At 34.7% G+C, this 19,233-nt stretch overlaps 1 protein-coding gene across 1 annotated transcript in view; it reads left to right on the top strand.

Moving 5' to 3' along the window:
* Window positions 1-19,233, top strand: part of ADAM9 (ADAM metallopeptidase domain 9) — a 147,088-nt gene extending 127,855 nt beyond the window's left edge. The window contains 6 exon segments of the mRNA XM_030312588.1: window positions 886-966; window positions 1,261-1,366; window positions 9,247-9,388; window positions 11,112-11,199; window positions 16,154-16,221; window positions 17,862-19,233. Of these exon segments, the coding sequence (XP_030168448.1) occupies window positions 886-966; window positions 1,261-1,366; window positions 9,247-9,388; window positions 11,112-11,199; window positions 16,154-16,221; window positions 17,862-17,955 (579 nt within the window). The 3' untranslated portion in view covers window positions 17,956-19,233.

Raw genomic sequence — 19,233 nt, 5'->3', positions numbered from 1 at the left:
GCACCCATGCTGTTGATTGCTAAATGTAATAGTCTGATCGTGATGCTGAATAAACATGTCTCTTTTTAAAAAAAATAAATTAATTAATTAAAATAAATTAAAATTTTTTTCTGGAAACCGAGAAAATTTCTAGTAAGTTTTTAGCTGATTCCTTTGAGTCTGTAATGTTTTTTGTATATAATAATACTTTTTATATCTCTTTCAGTATTTAGGACTCATTTCTGTTTCATATCTCATTGCATGAAGTAGAATTTCTAGAACTATATAAGATAATAATGATTTATTTTCAATAGTGATTTTAATAGAAATGCCTCTATTAATTCATCATTAATCATGATATTGGTAGATAGGTTTTGTCTTATCAACAAAGTATACTTTTATTCTTGTTTTGGAAGAATTTTAAAAATTTAATTGTGTTTTAAACTTTGTGAAATACTGTTTTGATATCTTGTACTAATGACAGTTTATCTGAAGTTTTATGGTAATAGATTTCCTATCATTGAGCCTTTTTTATAAGAGTGGTATCAACTCTATCTGGTTACTTTTGATTTGGAAAAGTCCATTTGTGAATATTTTACTTGGGCTTTTCGCATTTATATTTGTATGGAAGGATGGATTATAATTTTATCGTTGTTTTTGGCCTTTGTGTCATCCTTCTCTTTTCTGATTGTTAATTCTATGTTAATTTCACTTACTTTTTTACATTTTCAAATATATAATATGAAAGTTAGCTATTCCTTGAAAGTTTAAAAAAAGTCACCGTGAAATAGTGTGTGCCTAGCTCTTCTTTTCTGGGCACTTGATTAATGTGTTCTGTTTTTCCTTACTCATTACTCATTACTTCTTCTTCTTCTTCTTCTTCTTTTTTTTTTTTTTTTTGTCCAGATCTGTAGAAACTTCCAGTGTGTAAATGCTTCTGTTTTGAATTATGACTGTGATATTCAGAAAAAGTGTCATGGACATGGGGTAGGTAACACTCTCTTCTGGTTTGTTCATGAAACTAGTGCTGAATCATGAGACTTCTCAGTGAGGGTTAGGTGAGACTTCCCAAGATTTTTAGGTTTTTAGATATTGGGGAATTTAGATACCTGACAAATTTTTCATTCTTAAAAAGAGTGAGTGCCTGTGGATTTGCATGAATTTCATCCTTTTTCTTGGTTTCCATTCTTGAGTTTATGATGTAGATATTCACAGTTAACCAATTCACAATATTCACAATTAACCAAAGTGGGTTTTTTTTTTTTTTTTATTGTTTTGAAGGTATGTAATAGCAATAAGAATTGTCACTGTGATAATGGCTGGGCTCCCCCAAATTGTGAGACTAAAGGATATGGAGGTAGTGTGGACAGCGGACCTACATACAATGGCAAGTATATAGAAGAAAATTAGTGTGATTGTCCAGTAGCCCATGTCAGAAAGTGGGCATCCTTGTACCTTTCCCTTATTTCCCACATTGGTTATACATTAAATATGTTGATTCTGCCTCCTAAATTTCTCATGAATGTTTCCATTTTTTTTTTAAATCCCTATTCATTACCTTCAATTTCTTGTCTGGACTTACAGGATAGCCTCTTAACTAGGCTCCCTCTTCCCCATCTTGCTTCCTGTAATCCATGTTTCATACTACTTTACAGAATTTTATTTTATTTTATTTTTCAGCTGTTTATTTTATAATTTATATTTATTTTTTAAAATTCAAGTATAACATACAATGTTATATTAGTGTCAGCTGTACAATAAAATGATTTAACAATTCTGTCCATCACTCAGTGTCTATCACGGTAAGTGTACTCTTTTTTTTCCCTTCCAATTTTTATTTAAATTCTAGGTAGTTAGCATACAGTGTAATATTGGTTTTAGGAGTAGGATTTAGTGATTCATCACTTACATATAACACCCAGTGCTCATCATAACAAGTGCCCTCCTTTGGGGACCTGGGTGGCTTAGTCAGTTGACTATCTGACTCTTGATTTAGGCCCAAATCATGATCCCAGGGTTGTGGGATCAAGCCCTGTGTTGGGCTCTGTGCTGAGTGTGGAACCTACTTGGGATTCTCTTCTCTCTCTCCCTCTGCCCCTCTCCCCCACTTGTGCCCTCTCTTTTTCTCTAAACACAAAAGAAAACAAAAACAAGTGCCCTCCTTAATACTCATCACCCATTTAACCCCTTCCCCACCCACCTTAAAAGTCTCTTATGGTTTGTCTCTCTGTCTCTTTTTTTTCCTTCCCATAAGTTCATCTGTTTTGTTGGTTAAACTCCACAAATGAGTGGAATCATATGGTATTTGTCTTTCTCCATTTCGCTTAGCATAATACATTCTAGCTCCATCCATGTCATTGCAAATGGCAAGATTGTATTCTTTTTTTTTTTTTTTTAATTTTTTAACGTTTATTTATTTTTGAGACAGAGAGAGACAGAGCATGAACGAGGGAGGGGCAGAGAGAGAGGGAGACACAGAATCTGAAGCAGTCTCCAGGCTCCGAGCCATCAGCCCGGAGCCCGACGCGGGGCTTGAACTCACGGACCGCGAGATCGTGACCTGAGCTGAAGTCGGACGCTTAACCGACTGAGCCACCCAGGCGCCCCTGTATTCTTTTTTTAATGTAATTTAATTTTTTTTTTTTTTTTTTTTTTTTTTTTTTTTTTGCGAGAGAGAGAGAGATCTAGATAGAGAAAGAGAGAGAGAGAGAAAATCCTAAGCAGGCTCCATGCTCAGTGTGGAGCCTGATGTGGGGCTCGATCCCACGCCCTGGGATCATGACCTGAGCCAAAATCAAGAGTTGGATGCTCAACCTACTGAGCCACCCAGGCACACTGTCATACTTTTTGATAACTGAAATATTCCATTACATTACAGAATTTTAGTGTTTTTCGTCAAGAATTAGTTTTGATTATGTCTGTGTCGTGCTTTAAATTCAGTGCTTCTTGGAGTGCCTGAGCGGCTCAGTTGGTTATGCATCCGACTCTTGGTTTTGGCTCAGGTTGAGTTTGAGCCTCACGTGGGCTCTGTGCTGACAGTGCAGGGCCTGCTTGGGATTCTCTCTCCCTCTCTCTCTGACCCTCCCCTGCTTGTGTCTTTCTCTCTCTCAAAATAAATAAATAAACTTAAATAAATTCAGTGCTTCTACATTGCTATTAGAATGAGGTCCAGAAATCCTTAACCTGGCTTAAATGCTTTGCATGATTTGCCTCTAGCTTAACTTTCTTCCCTCCTTTCACTCTGCTTAAGACATGGTAAACTTGTGGCGGCTGGGTGGCTCAGTTGATTGAGGGTTGAGTGGTTGAGTGTCTGACTCTTAATTTTGGCTCAGGTCATGATTCCAGGGTAGTAGGATTGAGCCCTGCATTGGGCTCCGTGCTGACAACTCAGAGCCTGCTTGAGATTTTCTTTCTTTCTCTCTCTCTCTCCAGCCCTCCCGATCCTCTCAAAATAAGTAAATATTTAAAAAAAGATTCTCTCTCTCCTTTCCTCTGCCCCTGTCCCCCAGTCTCGCATATGTTCTCTCTCTCTCTAAAAGGAAAAAAAAAGACATTGTAACTGCTTTTGTTTCCTTTAACAGGCTACTCTTTTACCTCTGGTCTTCATACAGTATTATAGTCACATTGTAGAAACTTGGCTAATTGCTACTCAGACTTCAGTTTATACCTTACTTTCTCTAGAAAGTTTCCCCTGACTGTGTAAATCTGAATAAATGTGCTTTCTTTATTTGTTCTCCTTTTATTGTAAGCACTATCACATTCTATAGTAATTAGTTACTGACTAATTTTTTTTTTTTTTCCCTGATAGACTATGAATGAGCTCCTTGTTCACCAGTATCTTCCTAGTGAGAATATATGCTTGCTTTCTCTTGGGTAATTACAAAGTAGAATGGTTGTTCATAGAGTGTGCTTATGTTTAGCATTTTAAGGAATTGCCAAACTGTTTCCCCAAGTGGTTGTACCACTTTATATTCTCCCCAGCTGCATGGGAGGGCTCTAATTTCTCCACATCCTCTCCAACACTTGGTGTGGTCAGTCTTTTTAATTTTAGCCCTTCTAGCAGATGGCTAATTTTAGCCTTCTAGTGTAATAGAATTTCTCTGATTACTAATGATTAACATTTTTTTGTTCACTTATTTGCCATCCACATATCTTCTTTGGTGAAGTGTGTTCAAATCTTTTTGTCCGGTTTTTAGTTAGGTTGTCTTCTTGAGTTCCTTATTCTGGGTACAAGTCCTTTCTGACATATATCCTTTGTAAATATTTTCTCTTGGTCTGCTTACTTTGGGTTTCATTTGTGGTTCTTTTTCTAGTTTCTTAAGGTAAAAGATGAGGTAATTGATTTGAGACCTTTTTGCTTTGCTTTTTTTTTTTTTTTTAATGTTCATTTATTTTTGAGAGAGACATAGAGACAGTGCTCCTGTGAGAGAGCGGGGGAGGGGCAGAGAGAGGGAGACAGAGGATCCGAAGAGGGCTTTGCACTGACAGCAGAGAGAGCCTGATGCGGGGCTCTAACTCACAAACCCTGAGGTCCTGACTTGAGCCAAAGTTGGACGCTTAACCAACTGAGCCATCCAGGCACCCCAAAACCTTTTTTCTTTTCTGATATAGGTGTTGTAGTGCCATCAGTTTTCCTCTAAGAACTGGTGTTTTTTTTTTTTTTTTTTTTTGTATCCCACTAATTTTGATATGTTGTGCCTTTGTTTTAATTCATCTCAACCTAACTTCCAATGTATTTTTATTTTTTTCTTTGACTCATGAGTTATTAAAAAATGCTTTGCTTTGAAGTATCTGAGGGATTTTTAGATACCTTAGTGTTATTGATTTTCCATTTATTACACCGTAGTCAGGAACATAGTTTATATGACTCAAATACTTGTATATTTTCCAAAACTTGTTTTATGTTCCAGATTGTGGTTTATCTTAATAATTAGTTTATGTACACTTGAAAAGAATGTGTATTCTGCTATCATTGGTTAGAGTGTTTTATAAATAATTAGTTCATGTTAGTTGACAGATGTTTAAGTTTTGTATCTCCTTGCCGATTTCTGTATACCTGTTCTGTCAATTTTGAGAGAGGAATATTGAAATCTCTGGTGTTATTATAACTGTGAATCTGCCTGTTTGTCATGGAAGTTCTGTCAGTTTTTGTTCCATGTAATGTGAAGCTCTGTTCTGTTGACAAACTGATCCCTTTATCATTATGAAGTAGCTCTCCTTATACCTGTTAATATTCAGTGCTTTGCAATTAGAAATTAATATAGCTACTCCAGATTTCTTTTGATTAATCAGCATGGGAAATCCTTTCTCATTCTATTTTCAATCTACTTGTGTCTTTGTATTTAAAGTGGGTTTCTAGTAGGCAGGATATAGTTTGGTTTTGCTTTTTTTTTGTCAGTCTGCCAATCTTTGCATTTCAATTGGTTGTTTTGACCACTTACATTTATTATTTTTTTTAATTAAAAAGATTTTTTTAATGCTATTTATTTTTGAGAGAGAGAGAGAGAGAGACAGTGTGAGCAGGGGAGGGGCAGAGAGAGAGGGAGACACAGAATTTGAAGCAGGCTCCAGGCTCCGAGCAGCTTAGCACAGAGCCCTAACACGGGGCTCGAACCCACAGACCATGAGATCATGACCTGAGCTGAAGTTGGATGCTTAACCGAATGAGCCACCCAGGCGCCCCATTGACCACTTACATTTAATTTTATTATTGATGTTTGGGTTTAAATCTATCATATTGCTATTTTTCTATCACAGCCCTGCTTCATGTGATACTTTCCACTTCACTCCGTTGCTTCCCTTTCTCTCCTCCTGGCTTTTGTGCTATTGCCGTCATATTTTGTATATGTTATAAACCCTACCATACATTGTTATTATTTCTGCTTTAAACAGTTGGTTATCTTTTAAGGAGGCTTAAATGATAGAAAAGGTCTTTATATTTACCCACATAATTACCATTTCTGGTGGTCTTCATTTGTGAAAATTATATTTCCATCTGGTATCATTCAATTTTTGCTTGAAGGACTTCTTTTCACATTTCTTGTAATGCAGCTCTACCAGTGACAAATACTTTTAGCATTTGTGTATCTTAAAAAGTTTTTATTTTGCTTTCTTTCTTGAATAATAACTGGGTAAAGTTATTATTAACTTACATTTATTAACTTTATATTATGAAAGGGTGGCAGTTTTTCCCTCCCTCTTCTACTTCTTCAAAGATGTTTCTCCATTGTCTTTTGGCATTGCTGTTCCTGAGAAATTGGCCATCATCTTTTCTTTTTTGGTCTTTTGTTTTTTTAGGTGTCTTTTTCACTGTCTGGTTGCTTGTAAGATTTTCTCTTTATCTCTGGTTTTTAGTATTTGGTTATAATGTGCCTTGGTGTGTTTGGGATTTGTTGGAATTTTTGGATTTGTGCTTTTATAGTTCCCTTCAAATTTGGAAAGATTGTGGTCATTATTTCTTCAGATATTTTTTTCTGTCTTTCTTCTTCCCATTCTTCAGGACTCTAGTTGCATATATATTTGGCTACTTGGAGTTCTTTAACATTTCACTGTTTTGCCTTGATTTTTTTTTTAATTCCTTATTCTCTGTATTTAATTTCAAATAGTCTATTGTTATTCTTCAAATTCACTCTTATTCTCTGATGTTTGATCTGCCATTAATTCCATCCAGTGTGTTTTTATCATAGACATTGTAGTTTTTATAAGTTCTAGTTTTTTTCATTACTTTCATATCTCTACGTAGCATGTTCAATCTTTAGCTTCTTGAACATATAGTTATAATACAATTATAATAACTTACAGTGTTTTTGTTACTAATCCTATCATCTGTATCATTTTCTTGATTTTTCTCCTCATTTTGAGTCATATGTTTCTTCTTTGCATGCCCAGTAATTTTTTTTTTTTTTTTTAACTGGATGCCAGTAACTGTGAATTTTGCCTTGTTGGATACTAGGTATTTTGGGATTTCTATTGATGAACTTTGTTCTTGAGTGCTGATGTTACTTGGACATAGTTTGATCCTTCTGGGTCTTGCTTTTAAGCTCTATTAAGCAGGACTTGAACAGCAATTAGTCTAGGGCTAATTTTGTCCCATTACTGAGGCAAAAAGCCTTCTGTTTATTCCACTCAGTGCCACATTGATGATGAAGTTTTCTACTGTGAATGGTAGGAAGAGGCACTCTTCCTCATTCTATGTGACCTGTGTGGTTTGTTCCCACTGATCCTTTTAGAGGATTCTTTCTCTGGCTTCAGGTGTTTTCTTTACATGCATACATTGATCGGTACTCAACTAAATATTTGAGAGGGGCCCTTTGCAGATCTTTTAAGTTCTGTCTGTGTAGCTCTCCTGTCCAGTACTTTGCTCCATGAACTCTAGCTGCCTTGGCCTCCTCAGACAACCAGCTCCATCTCCTCAATTCAAGGAGACCACTGAGCTTCCCTCACTGTCATTATGATCTGTTAGCTTTCCCTGAGCAGCAAAGCTCACCTTATTTGTTTTCTCTCAGGGATCACTTTTCTTTGTTACCTGATGTGCCCAATGTCTTGAAAACTGTTGCTTAATGTATTTTGCCTGGTTTTCTGGTTATTTTAGCTCACAGGATAAATCTGGTCCCTGTTATTCCATCTTGACTAGAAGTGGGAAGTTGGAACTATGTATGGACCTCAGTGGCTCTTTATCATTCCATTGAGTGGGTGTGCTATAACTTGACTTAGCTGTTTTCTAGTTATTTGACATTAGGTTTCTAAGTTTTTGATATGCACTGAGAACATACTAATACTTATGCATTTTTTCCAGTTGAAGGATAGATTGCCAGTAATGAGCTTATTAGGTTGAAGGTATAATCCTTTTTATGGTTCTTGACCACAATTCCAAATGAATTTATGTTAATGTCACTGATAGTATGAAGATATCAGTTTCAATATAACCTTGTCAGTGTTGGTTGCTTTAATTTAAATTCTGTCTACTCATTAGTAAGTATGAAATGAGACATCAAACTGACTTTAATTTTTTATATTCTTATTTTTAATTGGGTTGAATTCTATTTCATGTAGTTTCATACAAGCTTTAACAGAAAGTTTTGGTACTTTTATAAACTTAATATTTTATAGACAACTTTATAGTTTACCACTGCTGTTTATATTTAGTATATTTTTTCTTTTCCTAAAGAACATGGAATATATCAAATTAATATGAATTAAAGAATTTTTAAAATTTATAATAAGACTTACAACCTAGAAACCAGAAAAAATAATATTGATAAAATTAAATACCTAAAAACAATAAATGTATGCATAGAGAAAAGCATTGGATCCTAAGACAAATGATAAAATAGGAAAAATATTTCCAACTCATATCACAGACAAAGCTAGTTTCCTAATGTATAAAGAACCTTTAGAAACTGAGAAGAAAAAAACCAATAGTCCAATAGAAAAATAGATTGGATAGAAAAAGAAATACAGTATTTCCTTACACATGAACAGTTGTTTTCCTCATAATATAAAAAAAATGTAAATTAAAATTATATAAGATACAATTTTTCACCTAACAGGTTGGCAAAAATGCAGAAGGTTGACTCTATGGGTGATACAATGAGGAATTCTTATATATTGCTGGCTGGCATGCTAAATTGTAACCACCGCTGTGGTGGACAGTTTAACAGTGCCTTAAAAAATGATGAATGCCTTTACTCTCTGATACAGCAATTCTACTTCTGCAAAATTATTCTATACATATGGCTGTGTCAATATGATATGATACATGTACAAGGTTATTTATTATAGCATTTTTTTTAGAATAGCAAAAGATAGGAAAAATAAAAGTATCGGTAGGGCACTGGCTAGACAAACTGTAGGACATCCTTGTAATGGAGTTTTGTATAGCTGTATAGAAAATGAGGTGGTCCTCTGTATGGTTTGGGAAGATGTACATAGAAGCAAAAAAAAAAAAATGATGTGCTCCATAGTGTTTATGATATGCTACCTTTTGTGTAAGAAAGGATTGGCAATAAAAGCATACTTTATTTTTGCTTATGTTTGCATGAAGGAATACTGTAAGAAACTAATGAAAGTGGTTATCTAATGGAAAGGCAAAGATGAAGTAGTTAGGGAAGAGGTATAAGCAAGACTTCTCAATGAATTGTTTCTGTCAGTTTGACTTTTGAACAATGTGAAAATTAATGTAAAACATTTATAATCACCTAGTATGTTTTAGTTAATATGTGTTAACTTCTAATTTAATGACGATTAATATAAAATTCTTTTCTCTAGAAAAGAGTACTGCATTGAGAGATGGACTTCTGGTATTCTTCTTTGTAATTGTTCCCCTTATTGTGTTTGCTGCTTTTGTCTTCATCAAAAGAGATCAACTATGGAAAAGCTACTTCAGAAAGAAGAGATCACAAACATATGAGTACTTAAATTTTTTTTTTTTAATTCATAATAAAGAATTTAAAGTAATTATTAATGATGACAGTCATATCATAGAGGTTGGTTTAAAAATAGAGTTCTAAGGGTTCTTTCTATTTTTTTGACATAATTAGCAGAGGTTAAAGGATAGTGGTGATTCAGCCACCTCTTATAATGGTGAGGGAAAAGATTATAATGACCAGCCTGTATGCTACTGAAAATGGCCCTTAGGCTTCATTTGTTTGACATTGATTTCTGATAGTCGGGTAAGTATAATTTGGGGCTATAGCTTCTGACTTGAGCTTCTTGATTAGATGTTAAAATATGGGTGAAAGATAAAAAATGTAAATGTCAAAAATTTTTTTCCATGTATATTTCAAGTATCAGTTCTCATAAAGGAAGAATATTTAATACTGAAAACATACTTTGTGAATTACAATTTTTTTTAAATGTTTATTTTTGAGAGAGAGAGAGAGAGCAAGCATAAGTGGGGTAGGGGCAGAGAGAGAGGGAGACATAGAATCTGAAGCAGGCTCCAGGCTCTGAGCTGTCGGTACAGAGCCCGACGCGGGGCTTGAACTCACAAACAGTGAGATCATGACGTGAACCAAAGTCGGTTGCTTAACTGACTGAATCACCACGCACTCCTATTTTGTGAATCATAAGTTTTTAAGAAATTAGTTTTGATGGAAGGAAGGGCTATTATAATTCAGACACCTGACATTTCTGGTCTATGTGTTGGACTCCTGCACGACTGTCTCTCAACTATCACTTCTAACATGTTGGCTTTTGAATAGAACATACAGCATGTTCGAATATAACATATAGCATACTGGCCTTGTAATCAGATCTAAGATCTAGCTTGTCATATGCTAGAATTGTGAACTGGAATAATAAATAAAGCTCTCTGAACTTCGGTTTATTTCCTCTGAAATAGGGATAATATTACCTGTCTCTTAGGGTTGATATGAGGATTAAATGGGAGATTATTAACAAAATCCATAGTCCATTGTTAGCATAATGTAATTATTTAAAAATGAGTTTTTATTATAATAATAGTTTATCATGATAATGATTTCTTATTTAATATATTTTGATAGAGTACTCTGATGTGATTTTTAATTTTTAACGTATTCTAAAACAGATTTATCTCCTATTCTTTCTTTCTCTTACTTCCTGTCACACTCAAACTGACCAATCCATAGATAATTCTCCAGTCTGCATCTCTGAAATTTTAGTTCCATAATCATAGCTCTCTCCTATGCATCTCTATTGAGCTGACTTGCTGTTGCCTCAGCATGTCTAAAATTTAATTGGTATCTTTCCAACCAGCTTGTTTGCTCCTCTTGGACTTCCTAATTTTTAGAGTGACTACTTAACATTTTGTGTATTCAGCCTAAGAATATGCATTTGCTTTTTGATTTTAGGAACACTTGAAGAGAAAAGTTTGGAAACACTGGCCTAGTTGGCCAAATTTTATAGTTTCTTAGAATTTTAGTTTATTTAATTGTAAAGTGGAGTTAACAAAACTTTCCAGTGCTGTAAGGATTGAAAATACGTGAAAGCGGTTAAAAGTGCCATAAAAGTTTTAACTATCATCATGATCATCATTACCACCACTGCAGACATCATTATTCTATATTTGAAAAAAATGCAATGTCATTTTCTACATATTATGTAGAAATGTTCTAATCTTACCTTGGCTGAAAAGTAATTGTCTCTTTCAGATCAGATGGCAAAAATCAAGCGAAAGCTTCTAGACAGCCAGCGAGTGTTCCTCGACCTGTTTCTTCAGTGACTCCTCCCAGAGAAGCTGTAAGTTTCAGACAAACAAACAAAATTTATTATGGTATCACGTTGCTAAAAATGAAAAAAAATTATTGTTACATGGATATAGAAATAAGCATTGATGATTTCTTTATAATTTAAGAGTGTGGTCTCTGGGTAGGGTCCCTGGCTCAGAGAAGTCGGGAGAAGATATGTAGACATTAGGAATGCTTTGTCCTGAAATCAAGGTTGGGAAATGACGTGGGATCTATACTATCACTGTATTTTTCTGTGTCTGCTATCTTTCTGTTTTTAATACCTGGCTTCCCTAGGGCATGTGGCCAAAGACCTAGTGCTGAGCTTCTGCAATAGGCCTAATTGTCTCAGTAATGGAACAGTAAACACTGTTCCTCTGAGTGTTTTAGGGAATACTAGGATAATATCCTTTTTTTTCATATGCATATATCCCTAAAAAATATATGATATTACTTCAAATGTTTTGAACTTCTGGATGTTAACACTTTACCAGATACATGATTTGCAGATATTTTCTTCCATTCTGTCTTCTCACTTTGTTGATAATATCCTTTGGTGTGCAAAAGATTTTAATTTTTATGAAGTGCAATTTATCTTTTTTTCCCTTTATTGCTTGTGTTTTGATGTCATATCTAACAATCTATTGTCAAATCCAAGGTCATGAATATTTACTTGTATGTTTTAAGAGGCTTATGATATTAGTTCTTATTATTAGGTCTTTGATCCATTTTGAGTAATTTTTGTATATGATATGAAATAGGGTTCAATGTAATTCTTTTGCATGTAGAAATCTATTTGTCTTGGCCCTATTTGTTGAGGAGACTATTCTTTCTTCATTGAGTAGGTTTAGCACCTTGTGGAAAAGCAGTTGGCCATAGATGTATAGGTTTCTTTCTATATTCTCAGTTCTATTCATTTGGACCGTATTTCCATCATTATGGCAGTTCTACATGATTTAATTATTGTAGAGCTATAATGAGTTTTGAAATTGCAAATTGTGAGTCCAGCAACTTTTTTCTTCTTTTTCAAGATTTTTTGTTATTTAAGGCCCCTTTGATTCCATGTGATTTGGGAATGTACTTTTCCATTTCTGCAAAAAAGGCAGAATTTTGATCGGTGTTGTGTTGGATCTGTTGATCACTTTGGGTTGTATTGACATATCTTGACAGTGTTGAGACTTTGAACCCATGAACACCAGTTGTCTTTGCATTTATTTAGGTCTACTTTAATTACTTTCAGCAGTGTTTTGTAATTTTCAGTATACAAGTCTTCAACCTTCTTGGTTAAGTTTATTATTAGGTGTTTTATTCTTTTGGATGCTATTGTAAATGGAACTGCTTTCTTAATTTCCGTTTTGGATTTTTCATTGCTGCTTTTGCATGTTCATGTTACTTCCTGTATCTCTGCTGAATTTATTTATTAGCTTTAGTAGCTTTCTTGTGGACCCTTTGGGATTTTCTGTTACATAGGATCATGTTATTTGTGAATAGAGGTAGTTTTACTTCTTTCTGACTTGGATGTCTTTTATTTCCATAATTTTCTTGTCCAGTTGCTCTGGCTAGATCTTCCAGTACTATGTTGCATAGCAGTGGTAAAAGCAAGCACCCTTATATTCCTGATCTTGGTGGGAAAGCTTTCAGTTTCCTTGGCATATTAAAAAAACCTTTTTTTTTTTGATGTTTATTTATTTTTTGAGAGAGAGGGAACAGGGAGAAGGCAGAGAGAGAGGAGGAGGCAGAATCTGAAACAGGCTCCAGGTTCTGAGCTATCAGCACAGAGCCCAATGTGGGGCTTGAACCCACGAACCACAAGATCATGACCTGAGCTGAAGTCGGATGCTTAACCAACTGAGCCACCCAGCCGCCCCCCCCCTTGGCATATTTAAATATTTCTCCATGTTCTTCCAGTGACATCTTTCATGTTGATTGTGAGAAGTACTTAAAGCAGTTCCTGATAGCTGTTTTTAAAGGTTTTCAGCTGTTGGTAGTCAGAGTCCTTATTTATGAAATTGGGAAAGATCATCTCTCTTCTCAAACCCATTTTTGAAATATGAATACAGCAATATCAGCTTTTTATTTTTGTTTCATATTACCTTATATCTGTTACATGTAATTTTTTTGTCCTAATGTTGTCTCTTATAAACACAATATTTTATTTAAAATTTTTAAAAAAATATTTGTCTTAAAAAATTTTTTTTTTAATGTTTATTTAGTTTTTTTTTTTTTAACCTTTATTTACTTTTGAGACAGAGAGAGACAGAGCATGAACAGGGGAGGGGCAGAGAGAGAGGGAGACACAGAATCGGAAGCAGGCTCCGGGCTCTGAGCCATCAGCCCAGAGCCCGATGCGGGGCTTGAACTCACCGACCCTGAGATTGTGACCTGAGCTGAAGTCTGACGCTTAACTGACTGAACCACCCAGGAGCCCCAATGTTTATTTAGTTTTGGGAGAGGGAGAGGGAGAAGGGGAGAGGGGGAGAGGGGGAGAGGGGGAAAGGGGGAGGGAGAGGGAGAGGGAAGCAGGCTCCAGGCTCCGAGCCATCAGCACAGAGCCCAACGCGGGGCTTGAACCCACGAATCGTGAGATCATGACCTGAGCTGAAGTCAGACGCTTAATCAACTAAGCCACCCAGGCACCCCCAAAATATTTGTCTTTTAACTGGAGACTTTATGTTGATTGCAATTATTAATGTAGTTTTTCTACCATATGACTTTATGATCTTTAATTTTCCTGTTTTTTTTTTTTTTTTTTTTTTTTTTTTTTTTTTTTCTGTTTTCTTCCCACACCACAAATCCTCTTCTATTTTTTTGGGCTGATTTAGTTTCCTTCTTGTCCCATGTCATTTTTCTCTTCTGCTTGTGTTTAGATACATTGTTACATAAATTAGATTCAAATCTGCCACTTATTTGTGATAGTTTCTTGTAGCTTCATTTTTTTTTAAAAAGCATTCATTTCTTTAAACATATAAAAATACCTACTTTTTGTGCTTTATCTGATCATTTTAATGTGTGCAGTCTTGGTTTGTTATTTCTACTGATTCTTACAGTGGCTTATTTGTTAGTGTGCTTTGTGATACTGATTGTAAACTCATATTCTCTGGAATTTTATATGGGAGAATTTTATGTGAAATTTTATTTCAGTCCTGGATTATAGAGTTCCTACAGAGAGTGTGTATATTTCCCTTGGCCACATGCCTGGGGTCAATTTCAGCTTCTCTAAATTAAAATTTTTGTTGGTATTTTGGGCCGCACAAGTGTTATGAACTCTGGCCCCCCAAACCCTTGTGAGGATGGGTATGTGTTTAGAAATTACCCACAGAGATTATTTTCTTTTATTCCCCTTCTACCACCACCACCGTCTATTTAGGCAGTTCCCCCACTGTTCTTCGGGACAGGTGTTTCTTCACTGAGTTAATCCAGTGAGGACATTGCCCTTCAGGGGCCTAGGCTTTTTATGTTAGGTCTTAGATTCAGCATTCCATCCAACGCAGGCTCCAGGTTTTGTCTTCTAGATCTATGTATTATTTGAAAACATATAATGTAGTCCACCAAGGATGGAAGATATTCATAGGACCAATGCTGCTACATCCTCTGGACTCTTTCATACTTTTACTGTTTTTGGTCTTTTAAGATATTTCTTACTCCTTAGAAATTCATTCAAGCATTAAAAAATACGTATTAATATTTTAACCAGCATTTTAGGTGTTCCCTACTTAGAACATTTTAGTCTACTATTGGTGAGTAATAAGCCTGTATCATATTGTTTTTAATAACTGTATATCTATACGATTCCATCTTATGGATTTATCACAGATTTAAAAACCGGTTGTTTCCAATCTTGTTACCATAAAAAAATGCAGCATCAAGCATCCTTCTGTATAGGTCTGTGCATACATGTAAAAGTATATGTCAAATAAATTCCAAGAAGTGGAGTTGAACTATCCTTTTAAAGTGCTGCTTCTATGGGTTAATGGAAAGGGATGGAGACATTTTCTTGCATCCCTTCTCCATTTTCACAATAAAAGCAAATCATTTTATGGGGCCAAAAATAGACCACCTGTTCCACAGCAGGACCCAGAGAATGTTCAAGGTCTTCTCCAACACTGTGCATATTTTGTCACTCATAGAGCTTTAGAAAATAACAGCAGTTAGTAGACAACATCTTGGTCAGGATCATATTATCGGTGATTCAGTAATTCATCTGATCTTCCCTAACTTTTCCTAACGTAAATGTGATGTGTAAAAAATATTCTTACTTTTACTTTCTTATTTGAGGCTTATCTGTTTACTTTCTTATTTGCTTTAGACTCTCACTTTATTGTAAAACTTCATTTCAACTATCTTGTCAAGGAAGAATATCATGAATTCCAAAATTAAGCGTTGTAAATTAGGACTATTTACAATACCAGTTAGGTACTATACATGTTTGGCAATACATTTTTGGAAATTTTTATTTAAAATATATTGAAATAGGAAACATGTTACCTTTTAACTAATGTAGTTGATTAAACCAAGATTATAATAGTTTAGTATTATTGAATTAAAAAAAAATAACCTTAAAAGAATTAAGTAGTCCACATTCAGTGGCAAAATGTTGAATAAGCAAAATATTTTTGAATGTCAGCATCGTAAGTCATCTATTTATTAATGTTATCTATTTATTTAAAATTTATTTTGAGAGAGAGTGATAGTGTGCATGGGAGGATTCAGAGAGAGAGGGAGAGAGAGAATCCCAAGCAGGCTCCATGCTGTCAGCACAGAGTCCAGTGCGGGGTTCTATCTCACAAACTGTGAGATCATGGTCTGAGCCGAAATCAAGAGTTAGATGCTTAACTGACTGAGCCTCCTAGGTGCCCCAATCTGTTCACTAATTTTAAATATATTGATTACTTTCATATGGAAAATAAACTGTATAGAAAATAAATTTATGAGTGCATTGTCGTAATAACTGTTTCTTCCTTTTTTAGCCTATATATGCAAACAGATTTCCAGTACCAACTTATGCAGCCAAGCAGCCTCAGCAGTTCCCATCAAGGTCTGAAGTGAATTTACTTAGATTACTTAAGCAGAATAAAACCCGGGGTTAATGTCTAATATTTCCCCTTGTATTTAATTTAGCACAAGGTATTTATTATCAACAGTTTAGATCGAATCCAATTTTTAGAGAAGCTTTTAAGAACTTTTGATATAAATTTTGTCATATTAGTGCAGTGTCAAAATGAAATTTTAAAGAAGTCTGAATAGGACAAGCAAATGGTGCTGCAACCTTTGGTGTATGTAAGTTTCAGAAGCAAAGGCCTTTAAAGTACCCAGCAATGGCAAACCAGATGGGTTAGATCAGCCCCTCCTATTAGGAACAGCTAGAAAAGCTAGACAGTGTGTAATAAAATATGTGTTTGAAGGCATGAGAGAACTACCAAGGAAATGAGGAAGTATGGGGCCCAGGAGAAGGCAGTCTGGAGATAATTTCCTCTTTTGGGGAACACTTTACTGTCCTGGACATATTTACCTATTCTGAAAATGAGAACGGAGAGACTAGGAAACTGAGGAGAGCTTTCAACAAATTCACAGGGTTGAGGGGACTAAAACTGAAGCCCTGCCAAAGAGGAAGTACCCTGGCAAACATCCCAGGTTTTGTGTTGGGATCCAGCAGTAAGGGTAAACTAGATCCTCAGCTTTATTTCTATGATTTTTTGTGTGTTTGGCCCCTCATCACAAAAGCAGACACACAAGAAAAGACAATGTGTCTAAAACAAGAGAAGCAATAGACCACAGAAACAGACTCAGAGGGCAATCCAGTGAGTGGCACTATCAGACACAGACTTTAAAATAACTGTAATAATTATGTCACAGAATTAATAGTTAAGATTGAGAATTTCAGCACAGAACTACAAACTTTAATAAAAGAATTATATGGAAATTCTAGACCTGAAAAGCACAAGAACTAAAATCTTTCAGTTCTCAATAGATGGGCTTAAAATCAGAAAGAAGGAGCATTTATTACGATATTTTGCAGTATACAAAATGCATCTTACCCCTCCCACCTCCAAAAGTCCTTCAAATTACAATTGAATTGCAACACTGGGGAGTGTCCTCATGTATAATCTTTATTATGTAATAAAGAGTTCATTGAAATCCAGCTGTGCATCAAGAGAAGAATACATAAATTGTGAGACAGATATTCATCAAGTAATGTGGTAGTGTGTTATTGGAGTAGAGTAATACTAGAATTAGATGAAGAGGGTAAGGAAGGGTAGAGAGGTTAAGGACAGGTATAGAAGTCATAGCAGGTTTAATTCTCAGAGTGGATGTAATGTTTTGAGGAAGTTGGAATTTCAGCTCTATTTATGTCAACAGGGAGCTAGTGACCTCGTGTGTGTTTTGCAGTTTGTCTTTTCAATTTCATGTGCTATTATATTTAAAAATATATAAACCAGGACCTTCATACAATGTTTTTTGATTATAGAATAGCATTACTTTGTGGTAGTTACTCCATTTTACGCTCTGGTTTTTGTCTTTAGCCATTGCATATCAGATGAATAATAATCTCAGAATATAATGCACTCTTAAGAATTGTCAGCAGTGTTACAGATGGTATTACATTGGGCTTGTAATGAAGTAGTATTATTTCATGTAGCTGAAACACATGATTAACTGTCTTTTTTCCTCTTACAGGCCACCTCCACCACAACCGAAAGTATCATCTCAGGGAAATTTAATTCCTGCTCGTCCTGCACCTGCACCTCCTTTATATAGTTCCCTCACTTGATTTTTTTTTTTCCTTTACTTCTGCAGATATCTTCAGGGAACTAAGATAATCCTTTTTTTTTCCTGATATTTTCTTGAAAAGCCTTTCTTCCTGCTGCAACTATGAATGACAACAAAATACCATGAAACAAACTTTACTAACATAGAAAAACAGAAATCGAGTAGTGGCAATTGAGAAATCTACAAAACACAGTAAAGCCAGGGAATCTAGAATAACATTTCCATTTCCATCACTGAATAAGTTTTATTCAGTCGTTCTGTGATGTTAATGTACTGAATGTGGATTATGTTACCTTAAACATGTTATTGTAATGACTCTTAAATTAACTGTATTGGTTTAAGTTTTGTCATTAAGCACTTAAGTGTAATTCTGAATTTTGACCTTAGTTGTCATTAATGTAGTTTCTGGTTGAACACGTGATAATCTAATACCTGTGAAAACTAATTAGCTGTCAATAATATCTAATACTTTTCATCTTGCACGGACTAATAATCATCATATGCTATAATCTTGTCTGTCTCATTCACTTCACAAATAAAGGAACACTCTGTCTTCAGAAGAATGGGCAAAACCCACAATTCAGAGATCATAATCTTATTTTGGAAGTACAAAGCATACTAAAAGTTTGTATGTGTGTATTCACATACAGTTATTATCTTCTATTTTTATGATCATTCTATGGATAAATGATTCTATGGATTCTAAGGATAATAGAGTCTATGGATTTATCTATGGATAGTGAATATTAGAAAAATTAATTTAATAATAGAATTTCTATTATGAATCATGTTAAAGCATGGAATTCTTTTACAATAGCATTATTTTAAATAAATGAAACTTTAAGGTACGGAGTATTTAATAGAACTAATCAGATATGCTGTTGATACATGGCTGTAATAAAGCAGGAGCTCTTACAATATCTTCAGTCAAATCGAGATATCATAAAACCACTTGAGAATTTTATGAGCACTTTAAAATCTGAAACTTCAAAGCTTGCTATTAATATAATTTAGAATGTTTACATTTACTAAGGTGTGCTGGATCATGTCTCTGTTGATACTAATGTTTTCAAAGAAATTAGGCTGGAGAAAAGAAGTTAGAAAAGGTTTTCTTAGATAAATGCAAAAAAGCAAGTGTGGTGTGTAGTAGTTATTATTCCAGCTGTGTAAAAAAAAATGAATTTTTACTTTGGAAAAAAATGATATGAATGGTAAAATTTTGAACACTTAAAAATTTTTCATAACCTTTCATAATAAAGTTTAATAATAGGTTTATTAA

The sequence above is a fragment of the Lynx canadensis genome, chromosome B1, assembly GCF_007474595.2.
Source record: "Lynx canadensis isolate LIC74 chromosome B1, mLynCan4.pri.v2, whole genome shotgun sequence".
Lineage (NCBI taxonomy): Eukaryota > Metazoa > Chordata > Mammalia > Carnivora > Felidae > Lynx > Lynx canadensis.
The sequence above is the reverse complement of the archived record's forward strand: the minus strand, read 5'-3'. Positions and strand labels throughout refer to the sequence as shown.